The sequence below is a fragment of the Hyla sarda genome, chromosome 7 (assembly GCF_029499605.1).
Source record: "Hyla sarda isolate aHylSar1 chromosome 7, aHylSar1.hap1, whole genome shotgun sequence".
Lineage (NCBI taxonomy): Eukaryota > Metazoa > Chordata > Amphibia > Anura > Hylidae > Hyla > Hyla sarda.
Window position 1 is genome coordinate 169,489,378 of NC_079195.1, and position 19,751 is coordinate 169,509,128.

General features: G+C 39.2%; 1 protein-coding gene across 1 annotated transcript; it reads right to left on the reverse strand.

The window, feature by feature from the left end:
- Positions 1-2,718: 2,718 nt before the first annotated feature.
- Positions 2,719-13,906, reverse strand: PLAU (plasminogen activator, urokinase). The gene is made up of 12 exons (XM_056531253.1): positions 13,782-13,906; positions 11,827-11,907; positions 11,701-11,746; positions 11,419-11,523; positions 9,854-10,028; positions 9,376-9,479; positions 8,734-8,929; positions 7,854-8,005; positions 7,627-7,767; positions 7,226-7,374; positions 5,370-5,534; positions 2,719-2,863 (listed from the first exon to the last, which is right to left on the reverse strand). The coding sequence occupies exons 2-12, from the start codon at positions 11,881-11,883 to the stop codon at positions 2,825-2,827; spliced, it is 1,329 nt and encodes a 442-aa protein (XP_056387228.1). The 5' UTR covers positions 11,884-11,907; positions 13,782-13,906; the 3' UTR covers positions 2,719-2,824.
- Between the last annotated feature and the right edge of the window lie 5,845 nt (positions 13,907-19,751).

Below are 19,751 nucleotides of genomic sequence, written 5' to 3' on the forward strand. Positions count from 1 at the left end.
CTTGGTGCTCTATAGCCACATGAATGCACCTCCATCTCATGTTAAATTGCCATTTATGTTACAATGGGAAGCTGACTTTCGCACATCCCTACCGCTCAGTGTTTGACACTCATGCTGTACCTCTCTCAGTAAGGGTAGTTGGCAGGTCTCTATTATGGATACCTCTCTCAAAATTCTACATGGAGCCTATTATGTCCCTACAATATAGGATCTTACCCACTTCCTCATCACTGTGCTTTCGAGGCTGCTCCCACCTGGGTACTATGCATCATACCTGGTGGTCATGCCCATTGATTCGGAGATTTTGGTTTGGACATCCAACATTCTGCCTTCTTAGTCGGAAGACTCACCGTATGCCCCATAAATTGTTTCGCTTAGCTCAATTTATTTTTATGGCTTCTAGAATTCCCATGGTGGGAAATTGGAAATCTCCTTCCCTGTCTCTCTACAGAGTAGTTGAACGTGTCAACTCTATCATGCTGTCTGAGAAGCTCAATGCTATGAGAGACAATGTGGTTGCTCATTTTGATTGTTTGTGGTCCCCCTGGATGTCTTCATCCAATTGTCCTGATGTTAGGTATGCCTTGACTCTGTATTAGTTCTTTATGTGCTGACAATTTTGTTCTTCTGTATCTGTGCTGCTATATGTGAAGCTGACATTGCATGCCCACTGTTTGTTACCCTGTTTTATTATTTTCTATTTTATTCGGGTTGCGTCCCGAACTGTTTCCTTTTTATGCAATCTTTTGATTCCATAATAAAATTAATACTTTGATACTAAAAAAGGTATTAAAAAAAAACAACATTATTGGTATCACCAAATCCGTAACAGCCCATACTATGACATTAACATGTTATTTATCGCTAACAGTAAACGTCATAAAGAGAAAATACAACAAAATAGTCATGAAAACTTCAAGTCATCCACAAAAAATAAGTCCTTGTATAACGTTGCCAATGCAAAAATAAAAATGTTGTGGTTCTTAAAATGCAGGGACACTTAACAAAATTTTTCATAAAAAGTAATATATTTTGTACAAAACAAGTAAAACTTCATATTGCAATTCATATTGCACAGTGGACATTGTAAATAAAATAAAATTAAAAAATTGAAACTGATGTCTTTATGTAGCCCAGAATGGTCTGCATGCAACATTGAAAAAAACATTGAAAAAAGAAAAGAGGTACTCCACCCCTAGGCATCTTATCCCAAATCAAAACAATAGTAGATAAGATGTCTGATAGAGGGGGGTCTGGCTGCTGGGAGCCCCCGCGATCTCCAGCACCTGGCGTTCGTAATATTTGCCTTCAGAACGCTGGCTGTACTAGACACCAGTTGTGGTTGTCACGCCCCACTCCACTGATATCTATGGGAGGGGGTGTGACGGCTGTGGTCATCCGTCATCCAGCATGGAGCGAAGTTCGCTCCATGCCGGTCTAGAGATTGCGGGGGTGGGACCTCCATTCGACCAGACATTTTATCCCCCATCATCCCCTAAAATGTCTAGGGGTGGAGTACCCCTTTAAAGGTGTATTTTAACATATGCTGTTGAATAGTAACTACCTGCCTCAGTTTACTTTGCCTCTCCCAGGTCTGCTGATGACATTCTAAATCTACTGCAGCCAATCACGGTTGCCATTGGTTGGAGCTTCATCAGCATAGCCGTGAGAGTGCATTATTAGAGAAAGTGAACACTGGCCAATACTGGTGCTGAATGGGCAAGGTAAATATGTTGCAGCTTTTATTTTATTTTGCAGCACTAGGAAAAATACCCCTTTAAAGCCCAAAAGAGTCTCGCTGCACAACTATAATATAGTGGGCATTTTCCAACTATGAGAAGTGATGCCATATCGCAATCATCCATAGAATTAAAGAGCCATAGTACTAGGTAAGTGCTGCAGCTCCCTTCTGGCTTGTCTCTGGACACCAGCAGGGTTCCCAACCGTCTACTTTGCTGGAAACTGCAACACTGTCTCCAATAAATTGAATAGTCTTGCAGTTTTGTGAAATGCAACAAAAAGCTAAGCTCCCTTTAAAGGAATTTGTCACCCAGGAATTGCTCTTATTGCAAGTTATGATGTATACACATGTCAGTGTAGGACACAGTATCTTTATATAGCATCTCTGTTGGTGCAATTTAGAAAAAATGTCTTTCAATACCAGCCCAGGGAGTCGAAAATGAATGCCACATGCTGCAATGGCTTACCCCATTCACTTTCCCCTACCTTTCCCTCTTTGATGTACAGCTAGAGCTCTCCTAGCCCTAGTGAAATCTCTTGTATGCGCATTGCATCTGAAATGAGTTGGGTGATCCGGTCGGGTGGCAGCTACACAGACTGACCGAGCATCCATCTAAGAGGGAAAGGGCAGCGAAAGTGAGCATGGAGAGGCACTGTGACCTGGGGCACCGCCTCTTTGACTCCCAGGGCAATAAATAAAATCCTTTTTTTTTTACTATTGCACCAACAGAGATGCTACATACAGCTACCGTTGCTCTAATTGTAAGTAATTCTATATGCACAAGTCAGCAGTTCGGTATGTTATTTCTGAATGCCTTTATTCTTGGGATAATTATGAGAGGTCGGATTTCTGGTGTTCATAATTAAGACATGTCCTAGAAACTTAAGTTACCTTGTGTAACAAACTGCTGGTATATGCTTCTTTGGTTTATTCAAACTTTACATTTACTACATGCACTGCAGGAATGGGTTCTTTTCCAGTATAAGGACATTTACATGGAGTTTGTCGGGGCTCCCCTTTGTATGCTTGGCTTTTCTGAGGGCTGTCTTTGTTTCTTTCCCCAGTCCAAAACATACTGGTATGTCATTTGGCTTCTCTTGAAATTGGTTCTACTTTGTGAATCTATACAAATATGATATGGACCATTATGAATACTTGGACACTGTTTTGGCACAAATAAAATAATTTTACTTTTTCCAGTTACTGTTTATTGTCAACCTAACGTGTCCTCCATTTCTAATTCATGATATTCCATTATATGAAAAAAATCGTCTGCTCTTTCCGATCAAAACTAAATTAAAACTAGATTAACTAGAAAATAATTTTCTGGTTCCTGGGCTTAAAATATTAAGGGTCCTGAGTCATGATGGAAGGGCACACTGAAGATTATGTAATATATGTAAAATCTTCTAATAAGTGACAATAACCAAGCACAAGAAATGTTCTCTCGCAAAAAGTAGTTTATTACAATCATATTAAATAATAAAAATAATAATTAATTACAATTAAATTAATACAAAAAAATAAATAATGTGTAAACAATAATATTGAAATGTTCAGGGGTCCAGCCCATTAAAACATTTATCTTAATTAAAAAGGCTCATATACATAATAGTCATCTTTGGGCCAACTTCTTTCCATCTTTTTTAGATAGTATAACTTTAATCAAATAAATAATAAAAAAGCATTAACAGCAACAGTACAAATACTGAGGATGAAATTCAATGTAAGGCAGTTGAGCTGAATAGTGGTGTTGGTTATCCACAAGAGGTCGCCTGAGACTAAGTTTTAGGCTATGTAGACACTTCCTTGCAATCTACTGTATTGCAGCCTTGAACGTGACTCAATGTATTCCCAAACAGATTTCATGGTTTCAGACTATAGTGTGCGTTCATATGAAATAAATACTAATATTTTTAAATACGCTTAGGTATTTCATGTTATCAACATTTAAATGAACAATAAATGTTCTAGGCATAACAACGCTTTCAAAATAATGACATCTGTTTTTGTATGTGTTCACATACATTCATATTAAAAGGCACTGGTGACATAAGTGTGTGAACATAGCCTAAGAGTGCAATATGCCCTTTGTGTATTATTGCATCTTGAATATAACACATCCAGTGTTGCTGATATAAAATATAACCATATAATTTAAATAAGCAGCTTTCCATACTGCATAAATAAAAATACAATAGTATAACTTACATAACTGACAGATAAATAATGAAAAATAATTCACATATCCAAAACATTTGCACCACACTGATAAGTGGATAGTGCCAATGAGACATGGTTCAGTAAACAATGTACACCCACATTATTATTATTCACCTGCATTGCTGTAAATATTCATCTTAAAGGGAACCTGCCATCTGATCCTTTCCTCTCTCATGCAGTAGTATCAGGTTCCTTTCAATATTATCTATTTGCCAAGAATATTTTACATTAATCTAACCTTTCCTGACTAGAAGTGCCCCAGAGAGAGGAATAAGCCTGACAGCAGATATCTCCCGACGGAATAAAAGGATGAAGTATACTGAATTCCAACATACCCAGTCCTTCTGTCCCCCTAAAGTAATTGGCTGGCTCCTAAAAGAGCCAATCTTTATCCTTAAAGGAAGCCTGTCATCACTTTCAGGCTGCCCTAACCATAAGCCATCAGGGCAGTCTCCAGGGTCTTCTTCCCACCCAAAAGCCTTGATTGATAGATCTCACCTTTTTTGGGTATAGGGAGAAATCTAACAGTCAGGGCTGCTGAGACAGGAAAGGCCACTAAGGATTGCCCAAATGACTCGTGGTTCAGAAGTGTTGACAAGATTGCTCAGTATGTGGCAAAGTCATGCAGATTAGCTATCGATTGTCAAATTCATGAAGGCAGTGAAGGGAACATATAAGAGATCAGTGCAAAAAGAATACAGTAAACTTTAACTTGTTAAGGATGGAACCTGTCATACATAACCATTATATGTAATAATTAAATAGGTACACACATACCTAATTTAGGTTATAAAAAATATTTACAAAAGTGAATCCTGAAGTCACTCGTGCCCGAGGTACCATAGTACTGTCATAGAAGTGTTTTCGATCAAAAGCAGTATAAAGGATGTATGCTCAACTTCCTTATTAAAAGTAGTCCAGATTGCAAGTCTATGACAGGCTGATCGCAAGGAGTCCTGCATCTTGATGCCCCCGTGACAAGCTGGAGGTTTATACTTACGGAAACTGGTGCATGTCCATTGTTTTTAGTACATGCCCAAAGGGCTAAGATGGAGCCACTATTTCTGCCAAAATGTACCTCTATACTTTGTCACATGCTCATCTGTACAGTAGGAAAACTTTTGAAGCATATTCCCCATGGCACCATGGCAAACAATTTAGAGATTATGTAGAAAGTTCTGTATACAAACTATTATACTGCTTATAAACACTCTAGTGTAAGTACAGATATGCACTAATCCTTAATGACAGATGAATAAACAGGATGTTACAACTTCACATATGACTGTACAGCTGGAAACCACAAATCTACCAGACAGACTTGGCTCAGGATTCCCTTCTTTGGTTTCCTATGTTCTTAGTTTACAGAGCTGACTGACTACTTTGGAATAATATTACTTCTCACATTGTTAGCTTCAGCCATGTTGTCCTGTATCCACTGCATGTAGTTTGTGACTCGAGTGTACACTCCAGGCTTGTTCTTCTTGGCACACCCTTCCCCCCAGCTTATTACACCATACAACACCATTTTCCCATTCTGCTGACAGATAAGAGGGCCACCAGAGTCTCCCTACAAAAAAAAAACAAGGTAACAAACAATGAGAAAGGCAGAACAGCAGTATGTCATTTTTTTTTTTAGTCAACAATGGAGATAAGCAAAAAAAAAAAACTGGTGCAATTTATGCAAAAAAAAACTAGATTATTTGTACCACATTCGCACACCACAAGAAATTGCTCCCTTATTTTTTACTCCCATGATGCAGTTTTTTGTGACATTTTTTTTTCAAAAATAGTGTGTATTAGTATAAGCAATTTTACTTTGGTGTTTTATAACATAATTTTTTTTCAGTATAAATCATGTGATTCTTTGATTATGTGACTAAAAGATTTCTATTAAAGTAATGGGGTTGTAATGCCAGAAAAAATACATACATATTTTCTGCCTTTTTTCTATGGGAGGAAAATGCCAAAATATCATAGTAAATGCCATACCCTTAGCATGCTGGGTATAGTGATTTATATTTCCCTTATTGACTCCAGCTAACATCTGTCCGAATTGTTTTTGCCCCCCCCCCCCCCCCCAAAAAAGCGATTCTATTGTTTTTGGGAGGTGTGTAATGTCCGTTTATTTGTTTTCGCACTTTTCCGTCTTAGGCCCTGTTCAGACCTTGTTTTTCATGCATTACCTGTTTCTGTGCCTTCCTTTGCAGGCATTGAAGAGTTAAGCTTTTCATCCAATTGCAATGTGGGTGTGCCTATATATCTCCAGCTCAGTCTGCATTCTAGTTTCTAGATGTCTGTTTGTGCAATACTCTGACTATGTATGCTTGAGCATTTACCTTGTATTCATCTTGTTATATTTATTCTGAGTTTTGGCCATGGTTATAGTCTTTTTATTGTAGTTTTTAGTCTGTTACATTAGTTGGTTTTTAGTATTGTTTTTCCATTCTGCTAAGTCGCTGTTCTGAGTTTTTGTAACAAGACATGCTTGTGACCTGTTAATGAGACTCTGGGGAATTTAGTTTTAGTACAAGATATCTCCATGCTCCATGGTGGACTCTGGGTGATTGGGTTCTAGTATCAAGACATTCCTGTGTTTTCTGGAGGTTTTCTGGGGGATTGAGTTTTTATTCCTGTTTGTTCCTGGAGTCTATGCTGACTTATCACTTTCCTAGTCTTGTGTTCTGGACCTAATATGTTAGTTATCTGTGTCCAGTGTGAACAGTGTTCTATATTTATGTCCTGTTTGATTGATCTGATCTTTGTTCATTGTACTTGTATCTGTTTGTGAACAGAGTCCTATGTTCCTGATCAGTTTGCCTGTTTATTTTCTGCCCAGTTAGTATTTGTATACTGTCTGGTATATCTGGTTGTCGAGTTGTTTTCTGTTTATGTTTCTGGCCTGTGACCGACTATGTATATATTTGTTTTTACGCCACTGCACTGTAGCACAGGGAGGGATCGGCTCCAACTTGTCGACCAATTGCTTAGTATGGATTGGCAAGTAGGCAGGGAGAGCATTGTTAGGGTCAGTTTAGGGCTCACTCTCTCTGTCCCCGCAGTCAGTTATGACAGATGCTTTTCTGACAAAAAAGCCAAATGTAATCCCAGCCTAAAGTAGAATGATATTTTATTTTTTGTAAAATACTGAAAAGCCTGAATGTAGGCTACTTACTGATCTATTTACTAAGTACCAACTGAAGGTGTGTCAGATATAGTACTTCCATTACATGGGGAAACATGTTACCATTATGGTCTTACCTTGCAAGCATCAACCTTCCACTTGGGGTCTCCAGCACAAAGCATATTGTTGTTGATAAGCTTCCCATAGTAATCTGGTGACTGACAAGTTTCCTGTGATATAAGTTGAACTGATGTGGACTTCAGAGTTTGAGAGAATCTATGGCTATCTGCAGAAAAAAAGGATATTATACAGTAAGCTTTTTGCCAGTCTTTACAGGACATACCCTTCTATATTTTAATATAGAGCCATGTAGTAAGACATTCTTAACACAAGTGGGGTCTTGTTCTTTCTGTAACACTTCTACTGTATTTTTGTAGATTTTCTTTTGAAAAGTTTGTAATTCGGTTAAGAAATGTGTATCCTTTATTAAACATATATGCTGTGAACCAGAATAGACACAAATATTACATTCACTTACCATATGTCTCTTTTCCAAACCCAGCAATCTCACAGTGCGTCCCTTCTTCAAATTTCAGATCAGTATTTGGCAGGCAGACAGTTTGCACGTAGTCTGTCATGGAAGCACATTGTCCTGACTCGGAATGAATCTTCACCAATGCTAAAAGAAGATTTTTGAGGTCAGTGTTGCTGTCAGATGCATGTGCAGAGCACACCATTACATCATGTCAGTTCTGTCTTTCTTACCAATATCATTGTTCAATGCGCCTGTCTTATCACTGTAGTCCTGATGACGAATTATTTTCTCCACCAGAAATCTTTGCTCCCTGTATTCATTTTCTTCCTCAAGATGTGATTTTCCTAAAATAACTGTATAGTCCTTTGGTTCAAGAAAATCACTGGAGAAAAAATTAAAAAATATATTTTATTCTTACAAAAAAGAGGCCCATTTCCTTCTGTTAGCCAAGTGGAGGAAAAAATATACAGTGTCACAACCATGATACATAATACATAAAGCTGACCAAACAGAGAAACCTGAGTAAGCAGCAGTGGTAGTCAGACACCTGCCTTTGTTCATTACTTTGTACATTACTGTACATGTCTTTCAGATTTAAGCACATGTGCATTATTACAGACTCTGCATACAGTAATAATCTTTGGTGCATTGCATACCACTGTATACAAATGTTAAGCCCATAAATAATATGAATGTCCTACATTTCTACATCTCCAGATTTCTAAAAACATTGCCATAAAGGGGTATTCTAGCTCCCTCCAGTCCCCCAATGCCCTGTCTTCTTCCTGCTTCTAAGATAAGGTCTTAGTGCAGAAATGACAGGTCCTTAGCTGAGCTCTCATTTTGGAAGCAGGAAGAAGACATGAGAACAGGAGCTGCGGGGAACTAGGCTATGTAAGTATGGCTTTTTTTTTCCAATTCTTTTCGCGACCCAGGGAACATACTCATTTTCTCCAAATGCTGAAATATTACTAGTTCTAAAAACAAAACCTTGTCAACCTTTTTCATTTTACCCTAAAACCAAGCACAATGTTGTTTGGATGGCATATAGCTTCAATAGACTTTAGATGGCATATAGCTTCCAATTATTCTCTTTCAATAGACACCTACCTATCCGGAAAGCAGTGTGCTGCAGTAAGAGCCCAGCAGGGGTGTATAAGACTGGCTCCACATTGGAAGAATGGCTGGTTTCTGTTTCTCCTATTGATCTGGTAAAGTGAGGCTATCCATGGTTGTGATTCAATAGGGCTGTTCATACCTCCCACTACTTTATACAACTTATGCTGACGCCGGCCACAGGTGGGTTCTGTGGAAAAATCGTAAAAGAAAGAATGAGATCACAATTTAATTTAAAAAAAACAGGACCCTACATATTTAAATATTACAAGTGTACACATTTTTAGGTTGCATGTTATAGGTATTGTGTAACTAAACTCGTCTGACATCTTGTGCATTTCTTTGCATCAGATCCACAGTTTGTGGCTATGTTCACACACACAGTATTTTTGGACAGTTTTTTGTGCCACAAATGGCTGAAAAATTTAAGTGAACCGAAAAACGGCTGAGAATACTGTGTGTGTACCCAGCTTAACAATGTGGCAGCTGACATACTACGCCAAGTGGGAATAATACTACATATTTTTATGCTTACAGCACTTATCTCAATTCCCAATCTAATTGTTTTTCCAGCTATATTATTCAGTGATCCTGAGAGAAGAGGAGAATTATGAAATGTTGTCATTCTATCCTCACCTGTGTTTTCATTCTCTTCACATTTGGGGATCTTGCATAACATACTGGCAACTCCTTTTGGGCCTTTGAAATAACACCAAGGTCTTAATCCATTGTGGGGGTTCCTGAATAAATAAAGCCAACGTAGTTTATTATAGGTTGCCCAGCTCATGCTTGTTAAAAGTTCCCTACATATACTTTATTTTATATGGTACATTTGTCTGTAATTAGCAAAAAAGTCACCTTTTTTTTTGCGGCCATTTAGGCCGATTACTGACAAAAATGCAAACATAAAATAAAACACATCAGGAATTTTTACAAAGTTTGAACTTAGAGTAAGTTCACACATTCAGGTTTTTATCTGCAATTATTAATACAAAGCAGCAAATGGATCATAAATAGAGAAAACATATAGGAAGGAAAGGAAAACCTTTGACTTCTCCTCAGACCATTATCCTGTAATAGTAATGTGTAATTGTTTGGCCAAACAAAATATTACCTGCAGTAGTTGTGCTTCCCTATCCCAAGCTTTAATGCATCCTTCATGTGAGCATTTACTTGGTGATATTTAAGTAGCGGAGAATCCCAGGGCAGACATTCAGCATCGCTGCTGGTTTGTGATGACATGCCTCTATAATCATAACCATTGCCTTTGTAACACGTGGAAATCAAGTCTGGAAGAACAATAAGTAAATATTAAAACAGAAAATCCTTTTCGTACTTGTATATATTATACTTATTGTATTCTATATTCTGCTTCTTATATTTGTGCTATTTAGGAGAATTTAATAGAAAATACAGCATTGTCTGCATCATCCTATAGGGTAGTAGGCATAGTACTGTATTTAGGGCCTAGTAGCTGAAAGGTAAGTTCCTCTCTTCCTTGGCAGGACAGTGGATCAGTGAATTGTATTGTTGTCCTGGTGTCATAGAAGCAACATCTGCATTGAGTGTGTATGTTCTCCCTGCTTATGAGTGGATTTACACAGACATTCTAGTTAACACATACATTCAAATACTGATCAGCCATCTATAAACTGTCTTTCATCTGTGTGAAACATAAGAAAATTGGGGATTTGAGCCAAGTTAGGACAGGGACTGACCTAAATGATTAAAGTCTGTGTATAGTTATGAAGAATGCTGTAAAAGCTGTAAAAGCAATGGCAATATAAGCTTGATCTCATCTGTCCCTGGTCCAAAAGGCTCTGACAAAGACAATTCATATGCATAGGAGTACAATACAAATGAGAGAAGCCTGAGGGCCCCATTAGACAGAACAATTAATGGCTATGCAGGTCAATATCTCCCTGTAATATGGCCAGCAATCAGCCAACAGACAAGCTTTGCCTTGCTTAAAAATCCTTGTTTGTCGTACGCACATTTCCCCATCTAATAGGGGTTGTGTGGCCGACAAATGATAGCAGCAAAGAGCTGCAGGAATGATCCAGCTATCATTCGTGCAGCCCTCCTGGCACTATAGTCTACACGTGTAAAAGGCTAAGTAAATGGGCACCAGTCTACAACATCTAGAAAAAAAAAAGCAAGGACAGTGCTCCGCAGTGCATTAAAACCAAGAAAATAAATAACGTTATTCTGCTTACCACAGTAGGTTGTGCAACCAATACACAACAGCGGTAAAAGTTTGTAAGGTAAAACAAGGATGGGATCTACAGCCTTCCTGACCTGGATGATACAGCAAACAGAAAGGACACACTTCATAGGAATGGACAGGAATCCACCGGCACTGAACAAAACTACCACGTAAGTTGAAGGAGTAGCTTTATTGGACTATCATGCAATGCGTTTCACTGTGCAATGGCAGTGAAACTGCCATTGCACAGTAAAATGCATTGCATGATGGTCCAATAAAGCTACTCTTTCAACTTACGTAGTCGTTTTGATCAGCGCCGGTGAATTCCTGTCCATTCCTATGAAGTGTGTTCTTTGTGTTTGCAGTCTACAACATCAGCACTCCTTTACAGTGAATGCCAGGCTTTGCAATAGGGCCCTAAGGCTAATATTTGTATTAAAAAAATCTGAACTTTTTTAAGAAAAAGTAAATACCTGTTTCGCAGTGTTTTCCAGTATATCCTATGGGGCATATACATCTATACAATATTCTGTAAGTGCCATACTGTAAGCAAGTTCCTCCATGTAAGCAAGTGCATTCTGTGTAGAGAGAAATTAAATCAGCATAGATCAGCCAACAAAGCAAACTATCGTTGTTGGTCAATGCTAATACTTTAATACTTTCATCTATATTGAATGTATTTGAGGTCTCTGATAGCTTACATATTTATGCCATGCAATACTTATACACATATATATATAGTATATGGCCTTTACCTTTACTTTCATTGTTCTTTGGTCTTTGGCGGTGTTTATGAAAAGTCTAAAAAAAAAAAAGTTGTATTATCAACTGAGGAAAAAGGTAACTGAAAAGAACAAAATGGTCATCTGTTATAAACTTACCGATTCTAATCCAGTAATAAACACAGATGCAAACGCCAAGACAAGGATGAGCTTCATCTTCTATTTTATGGAATTTGTAAACTAAAAGGAGAGTCAGAAATGTAATATTGTTAGTTTAAACAAAAGTAAAAACTGTTCATATAAGTATTATTACAAATTCCTATTAAATGATACCTGTCATTTAACAAAAAAAAACTTTTAGTATGTCATAGAGACATGTCAAAAGTTTTGATCAGTCAGCATCTAAGTGTTCACAAGTATTCATCGGTTCGTAACTGATCACAAGACGACCCAAGAGAAGTGCACATTTGTGTTCTCTCCTAGCTCTGTGTCATGTGACCTGGATGGACTTACAATGTAAGTCTATGGGGCCGTCCAGGTCTCATAGGCACAGAGCGGGGAAAGGAGCATGTAAATGCACCTCGTTTGTTTTTGTCAATGGTCGGGCTGTGATCACTGACCAATAAAATCTTTTGAGATGTCCCAAGGACATGTTAAAAGTATTTTATAATTGGCAGATACAATTTACGGCTGGGTTCACACATAATATTGTGTTCATAAAGTGGAATTACAGACATTTTTTTTTAAAAACACATTATACACTGGTGGCCCCTTTTCTATAGACTTTTTTTTAAACTCCTATCTTACAGCCATGTTTTTCTTTTGATTTTACAATGTGTGTTCACCTGCAATTTTCTAATGCTCAAAAACCAATCACAAATGAATCAGTATAATAAAAAGTTAGAAACTTCCACTTTTTTAAAATCCTTTTCAAAGTTTGTATTCAATAATTAAAAATCTGAATATATTAACATTCCCATCTAAATTAAAGTGTAATGATTATATAAATGAAATAAAAAACATAATTTATTATTTTTAAAATGACTCAAAGATGAGGGCAGAAAGAGCAAGCTGTCTGGGAGGCTCTGGTGTCCAATCAGTGGGCACCATGCACTGGTTTAGTTTCCCTGCAGTATTACTGCAATGAAATTGAACACTTAACATGTGGTCGTTTACAGGAGGAGTGTAAGGGCAGCAAAGCTATTGTAGTGTGAATCCATTAGCAGGCTGCAGTTTTTGATATTTTATGTGAATGGTATGGAGATTACAGGCAATTGTAAAATAACTTAGTTTCACATCCAAGAGGACAATCTCATTTTTAGAACTAGTTAGGATGGTTTCACTGCAGACAGCAGCGGCAGCAGGAAATCTGCAGCATGTCTACACAATTTGGTGCAGATTTTCTTCTGCAGATTTAAATGCAGGTACCTTTCAAAAAACAATATATGCAGAAAATGTTATCTTGTGTCAAATTAGCCTAAGAGAACATTTACACAAACCATATTTGCTGCTGCAGATTTCATGCTATTAAATCAATACAAATAAATGAGTTGAGCACAGAATCAAATCCACAGCAGATCTGCAATATAAAATCTGCAGCAGATACTGTATGTGTGAATGTGGGTTCACATGCACAGTGCTTTTCATTTTTAACCCAAAATGCTGCCGCCAGATGTTCCGTGAAAGTCTCATCTGTGGTGTAATATTAAGCCCACTACAAACAATTTATTTTACTTTGCAGAAGCATGCTTAAGGTATGGTTACAAAAGTATAAAAAAGGAAAACCCGCCACCAGAGATGCTTGTAAAAACTGCAATAGAAAACAACAAAACCTCTAGTCAACACGTACATAACACGTAAAAGTGCATACGAACAAACAAACATGAAAATATACAGTTCTTTAACAATGGAATGCTACTTATACTGCCAGGTTGTCTACATAATGTAAGAGATTTATCCAACTTATGTATTTGATATGATATATACAACCTAGTTACTTTCCAATAAGGACTCTATATTCGTCTCTTCTCTGCCACTGAACATATTTAGTACTATAGTTGAGCATTACATAGTTTGTTGTAAAATGCCCATTCAGTCTTTGGAGTCCCACTCACCAGCACAGACAGGAGTTCACCTTGCAGCTGCTGTGTGTGCAGATATTATTCGTTGTATCCTCGGAGCTAGTTCTGCTGTTCTCTGTCCTGCAGCAGAGAGGACTGTGCCTTATAATGCTCTGCTCCTTCCTGTGATTGGCTGGCACGGTGCCCCAGGCGTGGTATTGTGGCTGCATGCACTGCAGGCTCATCATCCTGTACATTAACTGTTTGCAAACAAGTAACGTGTCTGTGAGTCAAGTCTGGGGGATTCTCACGAGTTTCACAGGAAGAGAATTATTTAACCATTTGTCTGCTGAAAAAGGAAAAAAACGTTCTTTTTATGATTCCAAGCCCCTATTGGCCGGAGATTAGTCAGTTCTAGGTTATTAGATTTATTTTTATATTCTGGTTTCCTCCAAAAACAGCTTCTTCCGAAACTAGTCTGGTTATGTCAGATAGGAAAATCAGATTCTGTACAGCCCTTCACCCCCTCCACCCCCCTGAAGACAAGGGATGGGTACAATGAATAATTCCAGTCTGTATACAGTGCCATGAAATATGCTGGCATTATATAGAGAATTTAAAATGCTGGATGGATCCTCTGTGTCAGGCTTCTAGCCAGCCATTTCTTTCAGAATACCCATGACATCTTTGGTGGTTCACTTATAGCAGTAGGTGTTATGTTTTTTTGGTCTCTGCTGTCTGCACAGAAACACATATTACTGGTCAGGACAGCAGACCAGGTAAGAGAAGGCGCAATGTGGCTGGCAATTAAAAGGGTGCACTTTTACAGGCTTCCTGGACAATTTTCCTGGATCTTCATTTCTCTTGACCAAAGTTAGGTATCTTAGTCAGTGGCCCCTCATTGAACTCCTGTTCACCCACACTATAACCCAGTGTATTGGGTTTAAGGTGGGTGACTAGGATAACCATTTTCCTTTAACATAAGCTATGGCATAATGGAATGCGGAATATATCAAGCTCTACAACCACTTTCAAATGAATCCATCAGTAAGTCAGACCTCTCCTAACTCTATTTACGTTAGTAGGGGCCCTCTTTACATTGCATTCCGATGTTATAAAGGATTGGGTATGGCATTAAAATGAAGCATGTTACATCTGCTAATGAAATGTTACTTCTTCTTTTCTCACTGACTCATCTCCAGTTAATATTGCTGAGATTGTTCCTGTGACACACACAACGTAATGTAGTGATGGGTTATTATCCAACCATACCCATATATAGATGCCCAAATGCAAAATCTGTACCAGGTCCCTATCTATTATGTGCCATTTACTTTACCAGTATCTTCATATGTGGTAAAGAAGCCTTTAGGCTGCTTCTGCAACACCTACTGGCTAGCTACTGTTTAAAGTGTACCTGTCAGTTTTTGATAAGCTGTCCTTTGGGTGTGTGTGTGTGTGTGTGTGTGTGTGTACATAAGAACCAGCACTATTTCTGAGTATTATATAACTTGTATAAGGAATTTAAGATTTTTGATCTACAGGCTTTATCTATAATTTGCAGTTCCCCAAGAGCTGGTGGACAGCGCTCACTCCTACTCACTCCATAGACTTGTATTTGCTTGTCTTGAAAACACAGGACAAAGCTGAGCTGATTTTCAAAGTGACGGTGCCTATTTACGTTTTTTATCAACAAACATATCTTCAACTCCTTTTACATGAGTAGATTACAGCCTGATCAAGTTGATTGGCAGTAATTAAAAAGTATGTATACATTATGGCGAGGTGCCACATGGGTACTCTGCTAGCTTAGCTATGTTTATTTAAAAAGTATTATAACTCATTTAATAATGTAAATCTTTACCTTCTTTTTGCTTTTTCTAAGTTTTGATTTTCTTATATCTCTGGCTGCTAGAGTAAAAGATAAGTGAAAACTGCAAATAAAGGTGAAAAATATTAGAAAAATCTTAGATTTTGCATTCTATTAACAAATGTTAAAGTTAATCCCCATTATTTATGAAATAAAAATGAAATATTGTAGAAATAAAACTGTAACCTCAAGTACTCATTTACACAGTGAGGACACATGGAGACCCTCCATTCTATTGTGCTCTTTTTCAGCAATATGGTGCTTCTATATGACAGAGATATTCTCACTTAGTAGCATTGCTTCTAGGTGAAAATTTCTCTAGTATCCAACAGAACATGGCACAGTTTCCTTTTATTGGGGTAATTCATTACATTGTAGTATGATCTCATATAAGAGGTTGAGCAAAGCCAATGATACAGTAGTGGCCATCAGATCTCAGTTTTGTGTACACTACTGTCAGATGCCCCCTTTGTCATCAGTTCCATTAGAGTTGAAGGGGAAAATGTTGCCAAAATACAGCATGGCATTACTTAGAGAGAGCACATTACAATCGGGTACCATTGGGTATCCTTGAAGTCCATAAGGTGACAAGTCTGGTATTATGCATTATAATGGAAACCATAATGGCAGTTAGTACAGAGTCTTAGGGTTTTAACAATGCCATTTTCTTACTGATATTCTAAGTATTGTAGAACAACTGAGCTGTTTCAACTGTTTACAGATAATATAACATCAGACATTTCACTGTTTACAAGTAAAGCATGAGGCCATTCTGGCCATTCCGTCATTCTGGAGAAAAAAAGAGCAGAGGTTTAATTGCAACATAACTCATGTCATGAAAAGGAAGTGACTACAACTTACATATCTTATAATACATATAGCTGGAAGGTGTATTTATGTTATAGATTACAGAGGCCATGAATGTTATTTGCAAAGTACGAATATAAAACACAGTTTATATTTGTCATTTCATGTGATTAAAACATTATGGACATGTTGTTAAATATAACAAAACATTACAAGGGATATATAGCAATGTAGGAAACGCACTCTAAAATCCTTAATGCACATATTTGCATTTTTCACATAAGACAAATTAAACTTGGTGCCATTCCTTAAAGGTGGATTACTACTAAAACATTTATTATTAATTATCTACAGGATAAATGAAAAATATGTGATCACTTACTGGACTTTGTCCCAGCCTGTGCTTTAGTTGAGACAAAGATGCAGCTGAAACCAGACAGGATTATGTTCTGGATGGTATGGAGACCCCCCCTAGTAGTTATTTTAAAAGCCATGATTTCTATAAAAAGGAGATAAGAAAAATGTTCAGAAGTATATTAAAAAGGTTAATGCTTTGTCAAGATGTACAACATATAAAGTTATTGATTCTGATAGTGCCAATTTAATTACTAACCTTTGTCAAGGCCGTCACATGGAATATATGGGGTTCCTGTTTCTTATGATAACCCTGGATACTATACCTTTCCTAAGGATGGGCTTTACATGTATATTGGCAGAAAACTTTAATTTACTGTTACTCAGAATACAAAATATATCATTTTGTAGCCTCTGGTGCTATGATTCTAACAATAGCCCAGATTTATCAGTCTGTCAGAGACAAAAATGTCTAAAAAGAAGAAAAGAAGAAAATGGACCTCTAATCTCAGGAGTTCTCTTGAGAGTTAAAAGTTAATATTAAGCGAAAGGACTGACTTGATAATAGGTATATCCACAAAGACTGATTGCGGACCTGACAGATAATTGCGTATTCTCAAAACACATAAGGACCAAGCCCATTTTGGCCTTTAGGATATTTTTGCACGTACAGGATCTGCTGCATATTTTTCTGCATTTTTTGTACAGCTGATTTTGCCACACGTTGACGTTAATGGGTAGCAACATCAGCTGTACAAAATATGCAGCAAAAATATGCAGCAGATCTCGTGCGGATTGGGGATTGGTTTTATTTCATGAGACTACTCCTTTAAAGACCAGGCCAATTTTCGTTTTTGAAGTTTAGTTTTTTCCTCCTCCCCTTCTCAAAACCATAACACTTTCAATTTCGCATCTACAGACCCATATAAGGACTTGTTTTTTGTGTCACCAGTTGTACTTTGTAATGACATCACGTATTTTATAGCAAAATCTGGAATTTTGGAAATTTTGGGGGCTTCCGTTTCTACGCAGTGCAATTTTTGATATAAATGACACCTTATATTTATTCTGTAGGTCCATATAATTACAAGGATACCTACCGTATATACTCGAGTATAAGCCGAGTTTTTCAGCACGATTTTTCGTGCTGAAAACACCCCCCTCGGCTTATACTCGAGTGAACTCCCCCACCCGCAGTGGTCTTCAACCTGCGGACTTCCAGAGGTTTCAAAACTACAACTCCCAGCAAGCCAGGGCAGCCATCGGCTGTCCGGGCTTGCTGGGAGTTGTAGTTTTGAAACCTCCGGAGGTCCGCAGGTTGAAGACCACTGCGGCCTTCAACATCATCCAGCCCCCTCTCACCCCCTTTAGTTCTGAGTACTCACCTCCGCTCGGCGCTGGTCCGGTCCTGCAGGGCTGTCCGGTAAGGAGGTGGTCCGGTGAGGAGGTGGTCCGGGCTGCTATCTTCACCGGGGAGGCCTCTTCTAAGCGCTTCGGGCCCGGCCTCAGAATAGTCACGTTGCCTTGACAACGACGCAGATGCGTCGTTGTTAAGGCAACGGCTCTATTCCGGGCCGGAAGCGCGGAGAAGAGGCGCCCCCGGTGAAGATAGCAGCCCGGACCACCTCCTCACCGGACCACCTCCTTACCGGACAGCCCTGCAGGACCGGACCAGCGCCGAGCGGAGGTGAGTACTCAGAACTAAAGGGGGTGAGAGGGGGCTGGATGATGTTGAAGGCCGCAGTGGTCTTCAACCTGCGGACCTCCGGAGGTTTCAAAACTACAACTCCCAGCAAGCCCGGACAGCCGATGGCTGCCCGGGCTTGCTGGGAGTTGTAGTTTTGAAACCTCTGGAGGTCCGCAGGTTGAAGACCACTGAGGGCGAATGATGAGAAGAGGATGATGAAGGGGGGGGGGTGTGGGGATGATGAAGGGGGGTGGGGATGATGAAGGGGGGGGGTGTGGGATGATTACAAGGGGATGATGAAGGGGGGATGTGTGGGATGATAAGGGGATGTGTGGGATGATGACAAGGGGATGATGAAGGGGGGATGTGTGGGATGATAAGGGGATGTGTGGGATGATGACAAGGGGATGATGAAGGGGGGATGTGTGGGATAAGGGGATGTGTGGGATGATGACAAGGGGATGATGAAGGGGGGATGTGTGGGATAAGGGGATGTGTGGGATGATGACAAGGGGATGATGAAGGGGGGATGTGTGGGATGATGACAAGGGGATGATGAAGGGGGGATGTGTGGGATGATAAGGGGATGTGTGGGATGATGACAAGGGGATGATGAAGGGGGGATGTGTGGGATGATAAGGGGATGTGTGGGATGATGACAAGGGGATGATGAAGGGGGGATGTGTGGGATGATGACAAGGGGATGATGAGGATGTTAATGACGGGTCTGGATGATGACAGGGGGGGATGAGGTATTTCCCACCCTAGGCTTATACTCGAGTCAATAACTTTTCCTGGGATTTTGGGTTGAAATTAGGGGTCTCGGCTTATACTCGGGTCGGCTTATACTCGAGTATATACGGTAATTTATTTAGGTTTTATTTTATTTTACCACTTTTAAAAATATGTAAACTACATGCACCAAAATGCTGAAAATTGTCCTCTTCTGACTAGGGATCGACCGATATCGTTTTTTTAGGGCCGATACCGATAATCGGTGGAGGTTAGGGCCGATAACTTATACCGATATTCCGGTATAAGTTATCGGCTATTTATCCCCCCTCGACACCGCTGCAGGTCATTGATTTAAAGGGGGCGCTTTAAATCAATGTACTGCAGTGGCTTTTGCAGTGCCATAGGCCGCCGCCGCCACTACCCGCTTCTCTCCCCCTACCTGTCAGGGTGGTCTGGCCCATCCATCCTTCCTTCCTGTAGTGTCCGGCGCCATTCCGGGTGGAGGGTGCACCGGTCCGGGCTGTCCTTCTTCTCCGGCGGTCCTCTTCTCCACTCCGGGCAGGCTCCGGCC

Excerpts from the sequence above, each read along its gene's own strand:
- PLAU (XM_056531253.1), bottom strand. The coding sequence starts at position 11,883 with ATGAAGCTCATCCTTGTCTTGGCGTTTGCATCTGTGTTTATTACTGGA. Across the intron at positions 11,747-11,826 it reads TTATTACTGGATTAGAATCG|ACTTTTCATAAACACCGCCA; the intron begins GTAAGTTTATAA and ends TTTTTTTTTTAG. Across the intron at positions 7,768-7,853 it reads CGCATTGAACAATGATATTG|CATTGGTGAAGATTCATTCC; the intron begins GTAAGAAAGACA and ends ATCTTCTTTTAG.